The sequence below is a fragment of the Oryzias latipes genome, chromosome 9, assembly GCF_002234675.1.
Source record: "Oryzias latipes chromosome 9, ASM223467v1".
In the NCBI taxonomy this organism is placed as follows: Eukaryota; Metazoa; Chordata; class Actinopteri; order Beloniformes; family Adrianichthyidae; genus Oryzias; species Oryzias latipes.
Window position 1 is genome coordinate 30,301,599 of NC_019867.2, and position 21,204 is coordinate 30,322,802.

Below are 21,204 nucleotides of genomic sequence, written 5' to 3' on the forward strand. Positions count from 1 at the left end.
GTCTGTCCCGGGTCATGGTAGCTACTGTTGTAGTCAGCGCAGCATCATCAGTAGCTACCATCACCAAGTATGAATGAGGAGTGAATGAATAATGGACACATTTTAAGAACTTTGAGCGTCTGGAAAGGCGCAGATAAATCCAATCCATTATTATTATTATGTTGTTCTGATGACGGTGCATATAAACAGTTTATTCCAATCGTGGGTCACTACTGCGCTGGTTTAGGTCTGGTTTAGGAACGCGTACGGCCGGCGGCTCTGCGCGAGCGACGCATGTCTCTGATCAGAGCAGCTGGACTCATAGCTTCGTGTTTGCGGGCAGGGGAGGGTGCTTTGTTACGGCGTGCGCTCCGGAAGAAGCTGCAGACCGCAGTCCGTCCGGCCGCTCTGCTGGAGTGAGCTGCAGGACTCAGGAGAACTGTGTCTCCGAGCAGAGGAGCGGAGCTGGTGGAAGCGGTTATTGAATGCAGAAAAGCTGCGCAGTCCTGAGAAACCATGTAAACAATCATGTGAATTTGTGTTTCCAGTTGTGTCCAGACAAAAGAAAGGCTGAAGTTATTCCCACATATTTACGTTCAGCTAAGATGCAGATTGTAGCTTTGACAGCACATTCAAAGCTGAATGTTGTTGTTGGCACATATTGGCCTAATCCTAACCCTTCATCCGAGTCCGTATGACCAAGAATTAAGCACTCGCCGCACATATTTAAAAAAACATGAACAAACAGGCACCTAATAATAATAATAACAATAAAAGCACGTTTAGAAGGTCGTCTCGCTCTATGCAGTAGCTTTGTTTGCTTACAACAGAACTCAATATTTCTTCATCGATGGCTGTTTCTGGTATTTTAGACAGTTCTCCGCACTTCAAAAGGATTTGTTCTGACCAAAAGTGTGGCGTATGTAAACGTTTGTTTTAATCAGATGACGTTTTTCTATGCACATGAACACAGTTCAATTTTAATCTGATCTTTGATCCAATCAAAGACATTTTGCACATAGAACCGCAGCTAATGAGTCTGAACCAATGAGGTTCTAGAAGGGAAATGCAAAACCAACACACATCACCAAGTCTTGAATTAGCAGCTTCTGAGAATATCGCACTAACAAACAATAGGCTAAAGCAATAAGCTAGTTTTAGGCTCTTTGATCTGCGTAGCCTCTGCAGACAACGTTTAAAGTACAGAGAGGTGGAGCTGGAGGAAGTTCTTTCTGTCCATTGTGTCCTAGCGCCCAAATGTTTCCTCAAAATTGGCCAGTTGTTTGATCTGTTCGCTCTGCATGGAGTGGCGTCTCCACAGCATCTTCTTGGCCTTCAGATCTGGTGGAAAACCAGGCGCACACGGAACAACGGGTTTTGACAGAACAGCGCTGAGGGTCTTCTTACTTCCACTCACTGGGTACGTCGAACTGGAGCTTACTCCAATATCCGGGATAGGAACATGGGGGTTCAGAGGGGGGAGGTACCCAGGGCGTGTGTGGGCAATGTGATCCAGAAGAAGAGCTCCCGAGCCTCTTCGCTCCAGTCCGGCACCACGTCTCTGCTGGACGGAGCTCTCCAGAGATTCCCTGGATCCTGACAGAGTGGAAGGCCTGCCGTTCATCAGCTTGTGCTTCTCTGATCCTGAGCCAGATCCAGCACTGCTCTTCTGCCTGTCTCGGTTGCCACCCTGCATTAACTGAGAGTCCGAGCTGTAATGGTCAATGCCGATGTTCCTGCGATGCACCACATTTTGAAGACTGGAAACAATCAACTGTCTGAGACTCTCTGAGGATCCCTTATCCACTGGGATGGATTCATGGGCAAACGGGAGGCTGTCTTGATGTAAGTTTGGGTGGGAGGCAGAATGCAAAGACCCAGCAGCACTGTCATAGGACATTTTCCTCCCAAGGCCTTTCCTTCCCCCTCCTCCCTTGGTCTCATTACCTAGCATGTTTTCTAGAGCTTTCTGTAGCGCTGCTACGTCTTTCACATCAATGCTGTGGTGACGTGAAACGGCCAGTCTTCTTTGGACAAGCAGGTCATTGACTTTGAAGGAGACCTCCTCCTGAGGAGTCATTTCCAGTGGCTCTTCCATCAGCGACGTGCTCTGACTCTGCAGCAGCAGTGAAGGACTCTTACAACCCAGTTCTGAGTGGAGTCTGAGGAGGTTCGATCTCTTGTCTGCCCCAGGCACACAGAAAGGGCTTGGCTGTTTGGTTGGAGAACCAGGTCGAGATAAAAACTTGCAAAACCCAAAATCTAAACACTGGGGATCTCTAAGGCCAAGAACAGGACTGCCAGGTTGGAGAGCAGAGGCTCCTAAAAGTCCCTGTGGGGAAGTTGGCAGATGGACCTCATTGGGCGTCAGGCAGCAAGGGGTTGAGGTGTGAACCAGGCGTCCTTCCAGGTCAGGAGGTGGAGGAACATTCAGGTACTGCTTTGTCTTCTGTTGGCCCGAAGGCATCTTGTTGGTGGTGATGATGATGACCTCCTTTCCCTTTGCCTTACAGGCATCCAGGATCACGTCGAGGATGTCCCTGTTGCCTGAGTTGACCGCGTAAACTATCGCTGACACGCCTGAATGATCCTCAAGGGTTGGATCAGCACCACTGCTCAGCAGGAGCGACACGATCTCAGCCCCCGTCTGTTCTAGACATGCGTGCATCAGAGCTGTTTTCCCTGTCTTGTCCTGAATGTTTGGATCAGCGCCATTTTCCAGTAGATACCTGGTGACAGGAAATTCAACATTTATTCAACCAAAAGAGTATAGGACGTCGGTGCACATTCTTTTAAGAAGTGGAGCAGCTAAAATGTTCTTAAAAACCGTACCGGACCATCCTGTGTTTGGGGACACTCAGGGCGTCGGTGTGCTGAGTCTTACAGGCCACCATAAGCGGCGTCTCGCCGTGCTCGTTGCTCTCATTAATGTAAGCCCCTCCCTCTAGGAGCAGCCGAGTGAGGCGGAGTCGACTCAGGTAAACGGCCTTCAGCAGAGAGTTGCCGTCCATTCGGACTTCTGTGGACTCGTGCATTGCAGCGATCCTCGATGTGGGATGGCCGGCTCTTCGTCTGAAGGTGCACTCGGTGCAGCACCTGCAGCTGGAGATTAGATTAGATTAGATTAGATTTATAGTCATTGTGTATGGTACAATGAGATTTAAGCATCGCCATCAGTGCAAGTACAGCAAGGAAGGGAAAGAAAAATAGTAAAAAACATTGTAATACAATAAAATCAAACAAACGATCAGTGTTTTCACCGATTCGTCAGATGAAAACACCAGAATGTGAATTGACCTGCAGATCCGAGACGTAAAACGTTGTATCAAACATGCAGGTTGATGGCGTCTTTTCTGATTGCTGCTGCCTTCTCACCACGCTGATAACGGCTTGAAGAAACTTTTTCTAACATTGTTTTCTCTATTAGAAAAAATACAGAAACAGTTTTCCTCTGCATGTGAGAACATTCTTAACCCTTGTGCTATCTTGTGGGGTCCAGATGACCCCAATCCTAATGTTGTGGGGTCATCTGGACCCCACAAGATAGCACAAGGGTTATGAACATTCATGGGCAATGATATAACTGGACTCGGTGACTGACTGCAAACCAGTCCAGGGTGTATCCCGCCTTGACCCAACACTGACTTAGTAAATTGTTAGTCGCAACTGCCCTCACGGCTATATATTTTGGGCTGGCAAGAGAGAACATGCAAACTCCACACAGAAATGTCCTCCATTGATGTTCTGGTTCAGGGACTTGAACCGGGGACCTTCTTTTGCTGTCAGGCAAGGGCGCTAACCACTGCACCACTGTGCAAAACTCCTATCCAGCCAAAATCTCATCACCAGAGGTTACACTCAGTGGGAGAAGGCAAGAACAGCCATCAGTCAAGGGATGAAGAGACAGGACTTTTCAGTGACGGCATAACAATTGAAAATGAAGGCCAAAGTAATGAACAGGACTACAAAGATTTGGAACTTGGCTCACCGCCTCGCAAAGTTAGATTCCAAGGTAGATACTGGGGCACAAGTCAACACAATTCCAGTGAACCTTTTCCAAACATTATTCCAGGACATCAGGGTTGCGAGCAGCAAACGACAGGCTCACAGTCCACGGTGGACACTCCCTAAACGTGGATGGCACATGCAAATTGAGATGTAAACACAAAGACCAATTACTGATGTTGGAGTTCCACGTCGTTGACACAAGTTCCCCACCAGTGTTGGCAATGAAAGCCTGCAGAGACTTAAACCTGATTCAAATTGTGATGCAGTAACAACTGAAAAGATTGACACAGACTCACAAAACATATTGGAGAACTTTAAAGATTTGTTTTGGGGCACAGGAGCACTTTGACCCAGAAACAACACCAGTTTTCTGCCCTCCTCACAGGATACCTGTCGCTCAGCGAAGTCGGCTCAAAGAAGAGCTTGAAAGCATGGAGTAGAACGACATCATCTGTAAGGTCACTGAGCCAACAGCATGGGTGAATGCACTCGTTGTAGAAAAACAAAATCTGGAAAGCTCAGGGTTTGTCTAGACCCCAGACCACTAAACTAGGCAGTTCAGAGACCTCACTTCCCACACTTGAGGATGCCACAGCAAAGCCCGCAGGAGCAAAATATTTCATTGTTTTAGCTGCTCGATCAGGCAACCGGAGCATGAACCTGAGTCATGAATCATCAGGCATCACCTCAGCGCAGTGTGACATGGCCCTAAGATGCACCTTGAACTCTCTACGACCCTCCATGGGGCAGCACAACCCAAAAACTCATACCGGTGCATGTAACTGAGCTGTAGACTACCCCATGACAATGGAAGGGATTAAGCAGGTTTGGAAAATAGATGGATAAATGATTCTTTTTTAAATGTCCTAATAGATCAAAAGAGTCTGTTAAGTCGGACTGCAGCCATTCTGACTCTCTGTCCTGCGTAAATGAGGAGCAGGGCGAGAACAGCCGCCGCCACCATCAGATGTGACTGCAGAGACGGCGACAAAGCCCAGCCTTCATTCTACATGGCGTCAACGGAAGACCAAACGTACACCACGGAGACGCTGTTAATGCATCTGATTGGCTCCAGCTCTCTGCCGACCCTGAGCGGCGAGCAGGCCAGAGAAAACTTTTTGAAGGTTTCCATGGAAACAACATTTGATTACCACCGCAGATTCCATCACGTGAATAGTCGCATTGTTAGTACGCTAAAGCACAACAAAACCCCCAGACAAGCAGCAGCTGGAGGCTGAGTGCCTGAAGACGTGCAACGCCAGGCAGGATAAACAAAGGAGGAGCTGTGGTGACCTTCTCAGCTGCCCGGACCTTTGTTTACTCGTTATGTAATGCTGCAGTGCTGCTGCTTCTCCATGGGTAAAGCTCTGAGAAGGTCTGAAACATGTGATCTCCAACGCTGTGCACACTTCTGCACTCAGCTTCAAACTCATCACTTCCTCTGTCTTTACACTTCTGCTCCATGTTGAACCCAGAACCCTGAAGCTGCTGGTTGATGAGTCAGGATGGACCCCAGAGCTGCCAGTCTAACACCAGAACACAAAACTTACAGGCAGGACCAGAAAAAAACTCTGATCTATGCCACCTCTGCTGGCCACACAGCCTGGAAACGTCCCTTGAAACTGCTTTTTATATCACAGGGTTAAGGCCAGTTTACTGCTCAGCATCCTATAGGGATCACCACAATAATGGTAGGAGGGAATTTTCAAAATGAAACAGTTGTTCTCAACATCGACACAAAGACAAGTCTTCTGGCCGTCCGGTTCCTCCTTGAACACCTGTAGCGCTCTGTGGGTGGAGCGGACAGGTGTGGGTCACACCCACCTGCAAACACCTCCCTTTCTTCAAAGGTCCTCAAGACCTTCCGTCTGGAAATTTTGAGCTAAATTTACTCACACCTGCTGATATCCCAAGATGCACAACTCCACCCCAACACGATGTTGCCATGACAACCGTGACAACTGTGAAAAAAAAATTATCGTAGCTATCCATCCGTATAGTTTAGATCCAGATTCCAGCTCAGACCAGGCAAACAAAGATCTTCATGGATCTGTTTGTCTGCAGGTGGATCTTCAGAATGGAGCAGAGCGGGGAGCTCGTGGCCCCGCCCGCCGTAAACTCTGATTCTCCTGATTCACAACTATTTGAATGAATAAACTGTCAGAAACGCAGATTTAAGCTTAATCTTAATTCAATGTGTCCTCCATCATCAAAAATATAACACAAAAATGTCAAAAGTACAATTTCCATCGAAGCAGGGATTTAAAAATCACTAATAAAGTCGTTGATTACATCATAAATTGAAGTTATCATTACTTTTCAGTGACATAAACTCACATATCAAGTCATACATAAACCTATAAAGGAATCGCATCAGTAAATTTAATGAAGCCATTAATAAAATCATCCAATTATTTTCCCCACGAGGATCAGTTCATTGCTCTTTAGATTGCAATAGACGTTTTGAAGGTTCATGACGTCACCAATGAAGCTGAAGTCAGTCCTGAGTTGGGACTGAACCCACCACAGACCACCGGGATGATGCCCCCCACAACATCTGACCAAAGAGCCTTTCTGCCCTCAAGCCCCTCCTATCTTTGTATGGCAGTTTTATCTTTGTTGTCATTCTTATGAGTCTGAACTGAACTGAGGACCAGAAACTCCTGAACTGTGAAGCTGCGAGCTCCCCCCCCCCCCCCTCCCATCATCACCCGTGTGTGGGGTGACACTGAGCCCCCCGTGGGCGTCAGCCTGGGATTGAAGCTGCCCCAACAGACAGAATGTGTGATGAGGGAGGCAGCAGAGAAAGGTCACTCCACCACATTTCATGGGGGCCACCCTCTCCTACCCGGAAGGAGCGTGCACAGAAAGCACGCGCAGCAGGGCTGGCTCCCAGCGTCGAGCGCACGCGCATGAAAACACCTGGTCCAAAACGGGTATTTTCCCTTCTCTTCCCGTCTGGCTGCCAGTCTGCGTGAGTTTCACATGGAAACACGCGCGCGCCTGCACCAGTCAAAGATGAGTTTTGGTTCAGAAAAATGTAGAAAATATTCAAACACAGTTTAAAAAGTTAAGTGGTCACGCGGGGCAGAGTTCCCCCCAGTATCAACAGGTGTTCCGCGCGCGTGAACTCACCTGCCGACGTTCCAACCATCAGGCTGTCGCAGCTGCAGCTCCCTCCAGGCGCGCGTCGCCACTCGGAGCCAGCGCGTGAGGAGCGCACGAGGGCAGAGCGAGGCGGCGCGCGCAGCCAATCGCAGCGCAACCTTGGCTGGAGTTTTGCGCAACTGAAGTTCGTTTCTTTTGATGTGCGTGATGACGTCAACGCTGCGAACGTCACTGCAGGGGTTCAAGGCTGCAGGCGCGTGCGCCCATACCGCTCCAGCTTATACAACGCCGCGCGCGGGCGTTTCGGACTAACCCGGATCTGAAGGATGCGTGTCTTGCCTGCGGTGGCGGGGGGAGCGCAGGTGTCAGAATGCTGTGATGTCTCCCACTGCCGCGCGGACCCACCTGAGGGTCCGTGCGTTTTACCTCCATCACAATGATTTGATGCTGAAAAGAGAAAAACTTTTATTTTACGCTGCGAGGACATAGAATGAGCATTTACACTCATAACAGCAAAAAACTTGCTACTATCGTACAGACAGCACTGTTCTGTGATTTCTGAAGGTGAACTTTGACCAAGAAGGAGCTGCAGGAAAGGGAGGCACGGGGGGGGGGGGGGGGGGGGGGGGGGGCAGGATGGGAAACTTTGATCAATTCGCAGATGACACAACAGGGGTGGGACTGATGTCCATGGAGAACAAGACAGGGAAGAATCCCTAATGACGGGTGAAGGGCATCTAACCACCCGGCGCTGAACATCTCATCCTGGACCCCCGGCGGGACCGAGTGCTGCACTGCACCTTAACGGAGAACAGGTGGAGTCCACACCTCTGCTGGAATACCAACACCTCTGCCCCGGTTAAAAGGGCTCAGCAGCGGCTACAGAGGAGCTCAGGCAGCAGCAACTCCACCCAAACCTGCTGGTGACAGTCTACCGCTCCACCATCCAGAGCGTGCTGACCAGCGCTGTGTCCGTGTGGCCCTCCAGCAGGAAGACACTGCAGAGGGGGACCCACCCTGCAGACCTCCATCTACCTAAACCTCCCGCTGCCTCAACAGGGGCAGAAACATCTGGAAGGACAACATTCACCAGGTTTTCACCCTGCTGCCTTCTAGACGCGACGGCGCCGGACCGACCAGAACAGGAAGAGTTCATTTAAACCACCTGAGACGCACATTCTCTCTTAGTTCTTGCACATTTGTCTGATTCTTGGGTAACCTGTTGTGTTTTTCTATTTATCTGTATTGACCGTCCACATTGAAGACAGCTGTTCCTGAATTTCATAACACCATGTATAATTACAAAAAAGACTCAAGAAAATAAATAAAAGCATTCCTTCTATTCTATTCTTCTGAAAGCATTCAGGCCCCAAAACCTCTCAAATCTCATTAACGGTCCGTTTAATTAACAGGAACCTGCTGATCAGATCATTCAAATGTGACCTCATGTTGAAATGGATCCACGTTTTCTTTCAAATGGAAATTTAAAAAACAATCAGGTTGCAGTCAGTCTGAGACATGAAATGTGAGCAGACAGATGATTTTTAAACAGACTTTATTAACATGTTGACCCCCCCCCCCCAGCCCCCCTTCACTGCTGGATGCTCTCGTAGACCTCAAACTTGTAGGAAACGCCGTTCTCCTCCTGAAGCTCCTGAGACACTCCAGGGAACCTGTGGAGAAACAAACCTGCTGAGCTTCACGTCCACGTTGGTCCTTATCGGGGCGGCTCTACGTTCAGCAGCTCTACGGACTCAGATTCTAGATCAGAGGTGGGCACTGAGGGCCGCAGTCCTGCATGTTTTCCAGCATACCCTGCTCTGGCATGTTCTGATTGGCTGGACACACCTGAACCAGGTAATCAGCCATGAGTAGGGGAAGAGTATCTGGAAATCATGCAGACACACCGGCCCTCGAGGCCTGGAATTGCCCACCCCTGTTCTAGATCTTCCAGAGTTCAAAGATCTAGTCTGTAGGGAGGAGGTCTTACTCTGGCAGGAGACGGAACTGCTCAGGCCGGATTTCAGGGAAGAATGTGTCGCACTCAAACTGCTTCTGGACGCGTGTCACTATCAGCCTCCTGGGTGCCGGGCTCTCCATCATTTCCTGGGCAGCCCACAGCACACGGACAGAGTCAGACAAGCGGCTCACCTCCGACCCCCAAGCATGTGACCAGAACAGAACCACCTCACCTTATAGATGGAGCTGCCGCCGATGATCCACACCTGGTCAGCCCGCTCAGCCAGCTCCGAGTCCACGAGCCTGAGCGCCGCGGCGAAGTCTGCCGCCACAAAATGAGCTCCAGCTGGGGGCGCCCTGCAGCAATGACGTGTGTGTGTGTGTGGTGGGGGTCAAATTAAAACAATCCATTCATGTGCTGTGTGTGTCATACTTCAACTGTCTGCTGAGGACGATGTTGATGCGGTTCTGCAGAGGCCGGTTCTTCTCAGGGATGGAAAACCACGTCTTCCTGCCCATGATCACCACATTCTGCCGACCTGCAGGACGTCCAAGCAGGATTTGATTTGAAATGGTTTATTTCAAGCAATCAAGGAATAATGCAAGAAACAATACAATAAGCATTCATACTTCCATTCAAAGACGTGTCAACCTTTTGATAATTATGTATTAAATCAAAGATTGCTTGAAAGGGAGTGGAAGGAAGTGAATTTATATAATCCCACCCCCTGTTTTCATGTCTTCTTCCCGTCATCCATCCATATGGAGTTTTATAGGCTGTCTTGTCTTTTTTTTTACAGGTCACCTGCTGTGCGCTCACCTGTCTGGTTCATCATTAACCCCGTCTTACCTTTGAACTTAAAAAAAAACCCTGCTTACCTGCCACTAATGGTGTTGACGTCATCTTCCGAAAGAGCGCAAAATCCTTGCTGCAAACATCAAAAACATAAACAACAACAAAAACATCTGTATCCTTGATTTTTTTCCATCCAACTCAATAGACGATCTTTGATGACTGGGCTTCCAAAGTGCCACGCGCAGCCTGAGCGCTCACCTGAGCCGCAGCGGGTGCCACGGCAGGTTCCCACCCTTCCCGATGCCCAGGTCGGGGCACACCGCCACGATGCCGTTCAGAGTGCGGGTCATGACTTCACTCCGGACCGCAGCAGCCCGCGCGCCAAGAAACGGACGCTTCTTCTGTGGTTTCTCGGTGCATGAAGTCAATGCAAGAGGCGGACTGTCGCCCCCTTGTGGCCAGAGAGAGGAGCGTCTATCCCGTTTGACAGCTGTTCTCCAGGGGCCTGTTTCAGAAAGGAGGTTCGACCAACTCTGAGGTTGAACCTGAACTCTGAGTTGGTCAATCGGGAGATTAACAACTCTGAGTTTTCTGTTTCAGAGAAGCTGATCCGAGTTAGATCAATCAACTCTGAGTGGACTGATTCGGAGGTGAGCGTGAGCACCGCGACTATAAGAAGCCATTATCAATGGAGCGCAGATATCACGAGTCACCATGGCAACTGTGGAAAAAAAGAGGTCTGCGTATTTTTCGCCAGCTGAACTTGATGTGCTGCTGCAGAGTTACAGTGAATATGAGCACATATTCCAGAAGAAAAGCAACACCGCTGCATCTGCAAAACAGAGACAGTTAGTGTGGAAAACATAGCTGCTCAAGTTAATGCCTAAGTTTGCATTTAAATCATTGTTATAAAATATTGGCTGTAATAACTTTTTAAATAGCGTAAGGTGTGAAATAAAAAATGGTGATATTTAGGTGTACTTTTGAAGTGTTATTCCTGGTGTAAATGGGAAAAATGCATTTAACGTCGGTAATGTTTAGAGGACTTTTTTGTTAACCTTCCCCTCTTGCAAACGTTGGTCAGTTTAATATTAATACATGCAATTGTGTTTTTTTAAAAGTGAACTTTTGTCTACTGTTGAACCAGTAGCGGTTTTAGGCACGGGCCATACGGGCGATCGCCCGGGGCGGAAAGATGACGGGGGGGGGGGGGGGGGCGCCAGCGGCTCAGCCGTTGTAAAATACTTTATGCACCACTATTGTTTTTATTTTTTATATCACAGAGTTTGTAACAGCCTGAAACCTGGCGGCGCCCCCGCCCCGCAGCTGCGCTCCCTCCTGTCTTTGAGAAGTAGACGCAAATGTGTGTGAGAAGGAGAAGGGAGGGGGCGCGGGGTGAAGAAGGAGAAGGGAGGGGCCGCGGGGTGAGGGGTGCAGGTTTAGAGGTGAGCAAGGAGCGCAAAACGCATGCGCAAAACCTGGCTGGATCTTCTTCCAGGGGGGCGACGGTCACAGGCCAGGGCTCAGTGCTTGATGAAAACATAAAAACTGCGCCGCCATGTAGCGAATTGGTGCCCCTGGGTGCAGCTGCACGCGCTCCTGCTGGAAATGTGTGACGAGGGGGAGGGGGGGGGGGGCTGCGGGTATAAAAAAGGTATAAAAAATCATGCTTTTTTGGTTATTTTTGTGTGAAATGCCCAAATAAAAAATGGGAAAACAAAACAATGTTTTCACTAAGGTGACAGTTGGTTTAGTTGACAGACTTGATGCCTATGTCAGGACATTAATGCTAAATGCAAAAAACATCTGAAATATGGAGAAAAAAGGTCAAAACTGGTGCCCAATTTAGAAAGAAAAGAAAAGAAGAAGAGGAGAAAAAGAGAAAGAAAAGAGTAATATCGCATAGATGCATGTTTTGTAAATTTGAATGCTATCTGCCCTCCGACAACAACAACGTTGCAGAGGAAAAATCTCTTGTTTGGTCTATCATGACCAAAACTAAAGTAGGCCCAAATATTGTAAATTACGTTATTTTTACGATTTTCTTCTTAAATGTTTGCTCTGCCTTAACTTGTAACATTAGTTATGATTCGTGTGTCTGTCTGCTCTGCTGTAACACAAAGTTTTTGTTGTGTTTTATTGTTGTATATTAGTTCATAATGTTAAATAAGCTGTGATGGTAGCATGCTGCTGCTGCTGCTGCTGCAGTTAGCTTTTCAAAACTCCAGTTGATCAAGTCATACCTGAGGTCACCAAAGTCTCAGGAGCAACTCACTAACCTGCTGTTGTTAGTATCAATCATTCAGTAGGGGAGCAGATTTCATATGATGACGTTATTGACAAGCTTGCATCAGGAAGGCCACAAAGGTTAGGTTTTAGTTAGTGTTTTCTGTTCTTAGTGCTGCAGTTATATTTATTCTAGTGTATTATTAGTGTGATTTGTAGTTTATAATATTTATTTTAGATTATTTATTTGTGTTTGATTAAATATTTCCTAACTGTATTTTTGCCATGCTGATAGCCTTTTTTTTTATGTTCCGATAACTGTTATAATGCAGTGCAGAATTCTGATAAACATCTTTTTTTTATATCAATTTCTTAGTTTCAGTTACAATAAATGGACAAAGTGACTCTATTGGGGGGGGGGCGCCAGAGGAGGGTCTCGCCCGGGGAGTAATTCAGGGTAGAACCGCCACTGTGTTGAACCATTCGCTGCGCGAAGACTTCTCCTTTCTTTTCTCTCGTCTTTCCGACCGTGGTCAGAAGCGCATGGAGATTTCCTTCAGGGCCGAAGGGAATTCTCCTTCGGGGTTCACTTCCCGTTGGAAACCCTCAACCTCCAGAGCGGATTAAGAATGACTCCAAAACAGTAATTCTGGGAATGACACCTTCTCTTTATTTAACTAAGTGCTCCGTCCTCCGAACACACAATATATTCCCCGCACACACCTCTGCTCCGTGCTCACCCCCCCCCCCCCATCTGCACCTGCACTCGCACCCCGCTCAGCACACACACACTGCAACACTACCCTTGTATTGATCAAGGGGTATAGGTTTATATGGGATAAAGAAAGAAAGCAGTGCTAGAAAATTGTGTTTCCATAAAATAATTGTTACATTAATTTAATTCAATGTCCCTGATTTCATTTTCATGTAGATGCAATCCTGCAGGAATTAAAATAACATGGCAGCAGTTATAAGTGAAAAAGAAATTGAGTCTTCTCAAAATCCTCGTACGAGGTAAATATAATTCTCTATGAATTAATGCAGCCTCCTCCTCTATTGGGTCCTCCAAAAAAGGACAAGCCATTCTTGTCACTTAGACCGTCTCTGTGTGACGGAAATCTGGACAATGAAGGTTAAAGCGAAAAATACCGCTTCGTCTTTAAAAAGGGGAGGGGACCATCAGAAACTTTGAGTTTGGAGAATAAAACCTGCTCCCGACCAGGTTAGGTTCACAGCATAAGTAACCATGGATACGGACTCCGAGTATAAGTTACCTCTCTTTCAGAAACGGGTTTGACTTACTCTGCTTTCTCTGGTTTAACAAACCTCCCATTCTGAAACGGAAAACCCAGGGTTTCCCTGATTTCAGGGTTAACGCACTCAGACTTTACACTTAACCTCCTTTCTGAAACAGGCCCCTGTTCCCACTGGCTTCTGTTTTGAGGGGAATAACTACAGAGAACCACTATAGCTGGAATCTAGCTTTATGTTAGTTATAGTAAACACAGATAAAGTTTAGGTTAAATTCTTAGGTAGTGTCATTGACTATACATTAGGGTACTAAGCAAGGTTAAATATCTTCCCAATTAAAACAAGCCATAAGAATAATTCATTGGGTTTTTGTGAACACACCAGCATCTTATTCTAGAAGTTAAAATGACTAAATGTTATAGATAGAAATACATTTCAGATGTAAATTAGAAATCTTATGGGACAATCATAAAGTTGTTTTGGAAAATTTGTGCTTTTTTTCTTCTTTTGTGCGTCAGTGAATAATTAATGTTATGTAAAATTGTATCACTTTCTGTTTATAACATTTAAATATTTGATTTTGAGCTTGAAAATAAAATAGAGGACCAGAGTTGTTCCTATAGTCTAAGATAAATTGCTGGTGATAATGGTATTTATTAAAGACAGGCTTGGGTAGATCTTGTTACTAGAAGCATTTGCATATATGTTAAGCTTGGAATGCAAGTATTTCCTATGAATTTTGGAGACTAAGAAAGATAAAAAATCCCAATAAAGCCTGAGTTAGACGCAGCGTCAATATTGTTAGTGATAAAGCAAAAGAAGGCATGGAAACTACAACTCTATTGATTCTAAAACAAATATAAATCAAAACATCAGCTTAAAATACGCGTTTGCTCCTGCGTTTAAGATTTGCTACTTGAAAATAGTGAACAAAACATTTCTCTGACTTTATTTGCTAAGTCAAATAAAAAAAAATCTAATCTTCTTTAGGAAGATCTCATCATATGAGTCCTGGTGGATTTAATCCTAGACTTTTAAACTTTTCTGTCAAAATTATCTTGACAAAATCCAAAACCACGATGGAATTTAATTTAAACGTTTGTTTCACACTAGAAAGTTTATTTTTTCTTCTAAGAAATAACCGCGGCATTTAAATCCAGACTATGTGTGTGTGTAGGAGTTACCTTCACACGCTGATGGAGGCGGATGTCACACCCTGACCTGTAACCACCAGGGGCAAACTGGGGTTCACACATGGAACCTGCAACTGCCCGGCTCGAGGTCGACCGCTCCACCTCTGCGCCCCATGGTGTCGCTGTCCCCCCTTCCCCAGGTCATTGGGCAGCTGGTTTAACTTGACCGTCATCATTTTTTTTTCCTATTCACTACATTCTTCGAGTCAAGAACGGCTTCATTTCTGCGCGTCAACCGTTCAAGGTCACCGTTTCCTACAGTCGGTTTCTGGCTGTAGTTTTCCAGAAGCGTTCGACGCCGAGAGGCGAACAACAACCTTCAGGTAGGAAACTGTGATGACCACTTTATCCCCATGAGGTTTTTATTTTAATGACAAAAGCTGAAGGAACCGTTGAGTCGTTTGTTTTCTGCTGCAGAAGATGCTCGTCCGGTGAAATCACGTGAAGAGGCTGCATCCACGTTGCCATGCCAACGGCGCTGTTGTCCCTCTAACTCACTCTGCAACCGTTTCAGGGAAACAATCCTCAGTCTCTTTGGGAGCTGATCTCTTTCACACGTGCAGTAGAAAGACATAATCTGGTTTTAAAAATAGAAATCTAATTATAAACCAACAACTTTACACTGAAAGCATCATGTTTTAATGAAAAATTAATGAATGAATCGTTTAAACGTTTTGTTGATACGATTCTCGTAAAACCTTTGTGTAACCATAAATAGACCTGTGATGCATTTGGAACAGCTCGGGAATTACTGCTTTATAAAACATATTGAGTTAACACACCAATATAAAATGCTTATAGATCATCAACTGCATATGAGGACTGGACTGATGGACTCCGCCCCCTGGAGTTCCAAACAGGAAGTACCCACTGGTTCTCAGAAATTCCTATAAACTGTGGCCGAATTCCCTCCCTAACTACTAAAAAACTATATAGTGCGGCACTATGTAGTGTCCTGAATTTAAAAATAATCGCTCAGTACCTTTATTTTTGTCTTAAAGAACGGATATGACATCATCGATTTCACGAAGTTAAAATCTCATGAAAATGAGCGATTTGTGACGAATATTTATGAGTCCACTGTCTTCTGAAGATAAAAACGTTCATGGTTTATTTAAAAAAAGAACAATTTTTGGGGCTAAAATTGTTCCGACGCAATGCATTGTGGTCTATATTCACCGATCTAGTGAGCATCGATGCACACTGGCTCTTCGCAGAGAAATTTCCAGGGCACTGGATTTTGGAATTGTAGATTCGGACGACACTAGAAGGGAAGGAATTCTGACACAACCGTAGACTTCTATAGCCCTTGTGCTATCCTGTGGGTCCAGATGACCCCACTCCCAACGTTAACGTGCCTGGTTCTAGAAACAAACAGGTGTCAGTCAGTCTGTCATTCTATTGGTCAGAATAAACACCTTACATTGGGGTGTCACGATTGGGCCCCCCAGACAAAACAATCTAATATGGTGCATAAATCTTCAAAAAGTATCAGATTACAGTTGAGACATTCTAGTCAAATATTTGGCTTCATTTCTATCATTTAGCCTTTCAAAATACCAGAAGCCATATAGGGGCGTGTGCAAAGGTTTGGGCCCGCCCCCACAGTCAGCAGTAGTAGCACAGTGTTTTTTTTTTCTGTATTGCAAGTTATAAACTGACCAATCAGGTGACTCGGACCGACTCGGACTTGTTTTAACACGGCGGCGACCGAGTCGACTTGGTTGGTTTGGAGCCGGAGGTGAGTCCTCACCTGAGGGACTCCGTCCAGGTCTCTGATACGGTCACGGTTCTGAATCCACAGTTTGACCCGGATCAGGTGCCGCCTCGTTTCTGTCTTTTGGCGTGTTTGTGGCGCCTCACGGTGGTCATTTTTAAGAAACACAGACGACAGAAATCCTTTTCTTCCTTTTATAACCAAAAATGTTTTTGCGTCAAACTTTCGTTTCTGAACTTTTGGCCTTTAAAAAAAAAAAAAAGTTTTTGATGTATTTTTGGCATCTTGTCATTTGGATCTGGACAGAACGTCCGGCTTTCTGTAAAAACAAGAACGCCGCGGCGTGTAAAAGGTCGACCAGACAAATCTGCCCTGCTCTGAATGGGGGCGGGGCTTGGGGCAACAGACACGCCCCTCCGCCGATTCCTGACGTCTCGCCGGTTTGAAGTTCTGCTCGTGTCAAAACTTCTGGGTTTACCAAACCTTTGAGAAAGAGTCCAAACATGCTCACAAGGCGGATCCAGAACCAGAACTCTGACCCAGGAACGCTAAACCAAACCCATTTATCCAGAACATTCCCTGTTCTGATCAAACTGGGTTTGTTCAGACTGACTTCAGCAGAACCTTTTCCCCCATTTTGACCAGAACCGTTTCCTTGTTTCTGCCGACCCAAACTCGTGACCTGGGCTGCCTCCAGAACTTTGTCAGAGAGCAGTTTTAATGTCTGAACCGTCTGCGGACCTGTGAAGGCCCGGAAGTGCTTCACAACACTTCTGTCAGATCCAGTCCCCTGGTCCTGACCCGGCCCGTCTGCAGCTGCCTCCCTCTGAATCGGGAGTTTGGGCTGGAGCGTCACTTGTCCGTTCAGAAGCGGCGGAGACGACCCTGGTGCCGGTCCGGAGTCACAGAGCGGCCCGGCTGTGGATGCAGCAGGGGCAGCAGTGCAGGGAGTCGTGGATGAAGAGGTCACACTCCACGCAGAAAACGCCGCGGCACGAGGGGCAGACATACGCCTGCAGCCGGAGGAAACGGGTCAGAACCAGCGCAATGGCTCACAACACCCCCCCCCCCCCCCCAGCCCCACCCCCTTCTGTAGATGTCCAAGCTTTCATTGTACTCACACTTTTATCCCTCAGCTCTCCTTGACAGCCTTCACAGAACCTGAAACCAAACCAGAACCATTGCAGAACTGAACCAACGAAGCGCACGTGCACGCGCATGTGTGTGCACGTACCTGCTGCCCTGCAGCTCCTCCACGGAACTCTCCAAGAACGGCACCATGGGAAACAGGTGATGGAAGGAGCGGGCCAGGTGAGGGGCTGACACCAGAGTGAGGCCTGAGACACCGGAGCAAAGGTTCTGCTTAGACCCGCCCACCCAACAGACCCATAGAGATGCTCAGAGGCGGAGCCTCACAGGAGATCCAGGCAGCAGTCAGACCAGTACCGGGTCTTCCGGTCCCCTGCAGGTGGACGCGGGTCCGGCTCATCAGCAAACTGAGCACCATAAGATGGTTCCTGCTTCAGCAGGTTCTGCAGAACCTCAAAGAAGCTCTAGAACCTCGTTGAATAGACAACAGACAACAGCTTCAGGACATGCTGTCTGCAGAGAACCAGCAGAACCCTGAGAAACCAGAACAACGGGCCCAGACAAGAAGAGCTGGACCTGATGTTTGGCTCCACAGAGCCCAGACCGCCTGATTCTGAGCCTGGTTCTTTGTGTTGGAAGTGGACCCGCCCTGACCTTATGATGATGGGGGTTCTGGGCCCGGTTCTCCATCTTTAGCAACCACCTGCAGTGGACTCGCCCAGAACTCCTGATCATTAAGGTTCTGAGCCCGGTTCTCACTGAAGTGGACCTGGAATGGGCTGCAGCTGCCTGGACCCTCTGAGACCCCAGACGTACCGCACACTTTACACTCCACAGGAAGCTCCGAGTACTTGGCGTGGCACTGCGGGCAGAAGTACCCCCCCAGAGTCAGCCCGGGTCCGGTACCGCTGTCCAGATGGCTGAGAGAGACAGGAGCGTGGTCAGATGGGGGGGGGGTTAGAGCTCCGCGGCAGCTTGACTTACGACATGCTGAAGGAGGGCCGGGCGTCCCGCTCGCTCACGGAGGCGATGGCGTGCTGAGGGAACCCTGAGGAGTCACACGGAGCGCGCTCAGAAAACCCGCCGCACCCCCCTCCCCTCCCCACCCCCCCTTGATGGAAGCTCACCCATCCGGATCAGAGAGCACTCGGAGGAGGAGCTGGCTGGCGGCGGCTTTACGTGCAGCATCAGCAGCTCCTTGAAGTGGCTCTCGTCCAGGATGACGTGGTACGAGCCGCCCGTCTCCCGGGTCAGAACCGTGCAGACCCGGACCTCGGCCGACAGCCCGATCACCGACACCCGCACCTTCAGACCCTTCAGGGTCTGTCAGGAGTCAAAACAGCTTCAGAGCAGCAGATGATCCGGACAGAACCACCGAGAGGTTCTGGTCACTTCAGCGTTCCAGATGTCTGTGAGAAACCAGCGGCCAGGTCCACCCAGAACCAGAACTTCCTTACCTGGATGAGATCGTAGATGTTTGCCGGGTCACAGGTGGTGAGGCTGCTGAGGATGATCAGGACCTCCCGGCTCGTGTGTCCCGGCATGTGCCTGATGGGAGAAGGGAAAACGTCTGACCCCCACAAACTCATGAACGGAACCACCAGAACCCCAACCGGACTCACTTGAGCGTCTGCACCGCCAGGTTGAGAGCGTTGTAGAGAGACGGCTCACCGACGCACGCTGAGTCCACGGCCTTCTTCAGAGCAGTGATGTGCTTCTTTGGATTTCCTGGGGGCGGGGGGGGGGGGGGGGGGGGTAAGGGTCAAGAACAAGACGACAGAGATCGGAGCAGAACTGCAGACCCGCTGTAGAGACGGGTCCAATCCTGTGAGAAGAACCTCCAGCAGCTGCAGTGAGTTCTCACCTGCGAGATCCGTCAGCTTCTCCGCCCGTTTGTTCTTGGTGGTGATGACCCCCACCTGGAATAGACAGAAAGGTCACATGACCGACCTTCACTCTCCTCGGCAGATCTCCCCGCAGCAACCACTTCAAGTGCAGCCGAGATGTCCAACAGTCCCTGAAGTGGCCTCCTACAGTCAGCGGCGAGCGTCGGGACTAAAGGGGGCGGGGCTCTATCCCTGCTGTGTACCTCAGGACTAAAGGGGGCGGGGCTCTGTCCCTGCTGAGGTCCTCAGGACTAAAGGGGGCGGGGCTCTGTCTCTGCTGAGGTCCTCAGGACTAAAGGAGGCAGGGCTCTGTCTCTGCTGAGGTCCTCAGGACTAAAGGAGGCAGGGCTCTGTCTCTGCTGAGGTCCTCAGGACTAAAGGGGGCGGGGCTCTGTCCATGCTGAGGTCCTCAGGACTAAAGGGGGCGGGGCTCTGTCCCTGCTGTGTACCTCAGGACTAAAGGGGGCGGGGCTCTGTCCCTGCTGTGTACCTCAGGACTAAAGGGGGCGGGGCTCTGTCCCTGCTGAGGTCCTCAGGACTAAAGGAGGCAGGGCTCTGTCTCTGCTGAGGTCCTCAGGACTAAAGGGGGCGGGGCTCTGTCCATGCTGAGGTCCTCAGGACTAAAGGGGGCGGGGCTCCGTCCCTGCTGAGGTCCTCAGGACTAAAGGGGGCGGGGCTCCGTCCCTGCTGAGGTTCTAGAGCACATGTTCATAAATCCTTTCATTTTTTAGATTCCAGCTGCAGAAGCTTCTCCCGTGTTTAGCGCCCTCCTGTGGTCATCGATTAAATAACTTGATCATTTTCCCACCTGACTGATGGGGTTCTGGTCAAAGTACTCGTCCACAAATCCCTCCAGCAGCTGCAGGAGACAGAGCAGAGGAGGCGGTGCCGTGAGGTAACGAGGTGGCAGTCTGCAGAAACCTCATGAACGCCAGGAGCGACCTTCAGGGTGGCTGCGAGGCGGTTGGGCTTCAGGTCCTGGTCCTCCATGCTGCGGGAGCAGTCGACCACGACGTAGAGGTGACGCATCTGCAGCAGTTCACAGAGGCACACCGTCACCTCACCCCGCCTCCTCTAACGTTCTGGGATGAAGAGGACACTCACCATGCCGAGCCGGACCTGTCCATGACTCTCCACGACCCTGGGGGGAGGGAAAAGCAGAGGCTCACAACAATGAACTGTGGGTGGGGGGTCTCGGGGGTCTCTGCAGCCACACACCTCCTCCTTTTGCTCTGGAACAGGATATCCTCCACGGTGGCCTTGAGCGATCCAGACTCATCCTCCTTCAGCACCTCCCTGTGGAACAACAACATCTGCATCACAAGCTTCAGCTCGGGGGGGTTTACAGCCAGCTTCCAGTCGGCTCACCATGTCCGCTCGTAGCCCCCCTCCCAGCGCTTGGTCCGCTCCGGCTCTTCGTCCATCTCTACGCCTGGTAGAAGAACCTAAACACCGAAGAACTGACACAAAAGAGAAGCGATAGGCAAACATGCGCATGCGCAGAAGTGCGCTGCTCTTATGGTCACCAGCACGTTAAAAGTTCTGCCGACCCGCACAAGTTCTACAGAATAACAGAGTTCTGCTGACTCGCCGGGTTCTGGTTTCTGAGACAGTTCCTGATCCAGTGTGGGGACACAGTTTCCCGCGGACCCCGATGTTTCGTTAAACCGGTCCGTCGGTCTCATTTGGACACAGAAACACTTCCACAGTCTCGCGTGGTTCCGCCCATCACATCGTGTCAGTGGACGTAACTGCAGAACACACGCAGAGCCACGAACTCTGACGAACAAAGCCGACCCACCTGAAGAATCAGCCGAACCCTCTCTGAAAGGTTCTCACAGCAACAGAGGCGCGCGCGCGCTCCGCTCCGGGTGGAAACGTGGTGCGGATGTCAGATGGTTCCGCTTCGCTTCTTCCCTCAGGATGGGGCAGCTTGATCCTAATTATGAAAAGATATTCTCTTGTTGTTTTAACATGTTCTAATGCGTTTTT

General features: G+C 48.9%; 3 protein-coding genes across 4 annotated transcripts; all 3 read right to left on the reverse strand.

The window, feature by feature from the left end:
• Positions 1-894: 894 nt before the first annotated feature.
• LOC101167462 (ankyrin repeat domain-containing protein 34B) lies at positions 895-7,666 on the reverse strand. The gene is made up of 3 exons (XM_004072953.4): positions 7,123-7,666; positions 2,812-3,081; positions 895-2,708 (listed from the first exon to the last, which is right to left on the reverse strand). The coding sequence occupies exons 2-3, from the start codon at positions 3,012-3,014 to the stop codon at positions 1,226-1,228; spliced, it is 1,686 nt and encodes a 561-aa protein (XP_004073001.1). The 5' UTR covers positions 3,015-3,081; positions 7,123-7,666; the 3' UTR covers positions 895-1,225.
• Positions 7,667-8,633: 967 nt separating this feature from the next.
• On the reverse strand, positions 8,634-10,388 carry dhfr (dihydrofolate reductase). Its single transcript, XM_023958072.1, has 6 exons — positions 10,109-10,388; positions 9,934-9,983; positions 9,488-9,593; positions 9,288-9,411; positions 9,086-9,201; positions 8,634-8,768 (listed from the first exon to the last, which is right to left on the reverse strand). The coding sequence occupies exons 1-6, from the start codon at positions 10,198-10,200 to the stop codon at positions 8,687-8,689; spliced, it is 570 nt and encodes a 189-aa protein (XP_023813840.1). The 5' UTR covers positions 10,201-10,388; the 3' UTR covers positions 8,634-8,686.
• A 4,477-nt stretch (positions 10,389-14,865) lies between these two features.
• On the reverse strand, positions 14,866-21,115 carry LOC101167715 (general transcription factor IIH subunit 2). Of its 2 annotated transcripts, XM_023958826.1 has the most exons (15): positions 21,014-21,115; positions 20,581-20,672; positions 20,431-20,508; positions 20,317-20,353; positions 20,155-20,241; positions 20,021-20,071; positions 19,191-19,245; positions 18,949-19,054; positions 18,784-18,874; positions 18,454-18,649; positions 18,311-18,374; positions 18,143-18,246; positions 17,472-17,574; positions 17,359-17,398; positions 14,866-17,250 (listed from the first exon to the last, which is right to left on the reverse strand). In XM_023958826.1, exons 2-15 carry the CDS (start codon positions 20,634-20,636, stop codon positions 17,140-17,142), a joined length of 1,179 nt encoding a protein of 392 aa, XP_023814594.1. In that variant the 5' UTR covers positions 20,637-20,672; positions 21,014-21,115; the 3' UTR covers positions 14,866-17,139. The 2 variants fall into 2 exon arrangements, with proteins under 2 accessions (XP_023814594.1, XP_023814593.1); XM_023958825.1 differs by having other exon boundaries at positions 20,581-21,114.
• Positions 21,116-21,204: the final 89 nt, after the last annotated feature.

Excerpts from the sequence above, each read along its gene's own strand:
- dhfr (XM_023958072.1), bottom strand. The coding sequence starts at position 10,200 with ATGACCCGCACTCTGAACGGCATCGTGGCGGTGTGCCCCGACCTGGGC. Across the intron at positions 9,412-9,487 it reads GTCCTCAGCAGACAGTTGAA|GGCGCCCCCAGCTGGAGCTC; the intron begins GTATGACACACA and ends TCATTGCTGCAG. Across the intron at positions 9,202-9,287 it reads GCGGCAGCTCCATCTATAAG|GAAATGATGGAGAGCCCGGC; the intron begins GTGAGGTGGTTC and ends TGGGCTGCCCAG.
- LOC101167462 (XM_004072953.4), bottom strand. The coding sequence starts at position 3,014 with ATGCACGAGTCCACAGAAGTCCGAATGGACGGCAACTCTCTGCTGAAG. Across the intron at positions 2,709-2,811 it reads CCCAAACACAGGATGGTCCG|GTATCTACTGGAAAATGGCG; the intron begins GTACGGTTTTTA and ends TCCTGTCACCAG.
- LOC101167715 (XM_023958826.1), bottom strand. The coding sequence starts at position 20,636 with ATGGACGAAGAGCCGGAGCGGACCAAGCGCTGGGAGGGGGGCTACGAG. Across the intron at positions 20,072-20,154 it reads GCCTCGCAGCCACCCTGAAG|CTGCTGGAGGGATTTGTGGA; the intron begins GTCGCTCCTGGC and ends TGTCTCCTGCAG. Across the intron at positions 19,246-20,020 it reads ACCAGAACCCCATCAGTCAG|GTGGGGGTCATCACCACCAA; the intron begins GTGGGAAAATGA and ends TGTCTATTCCAG.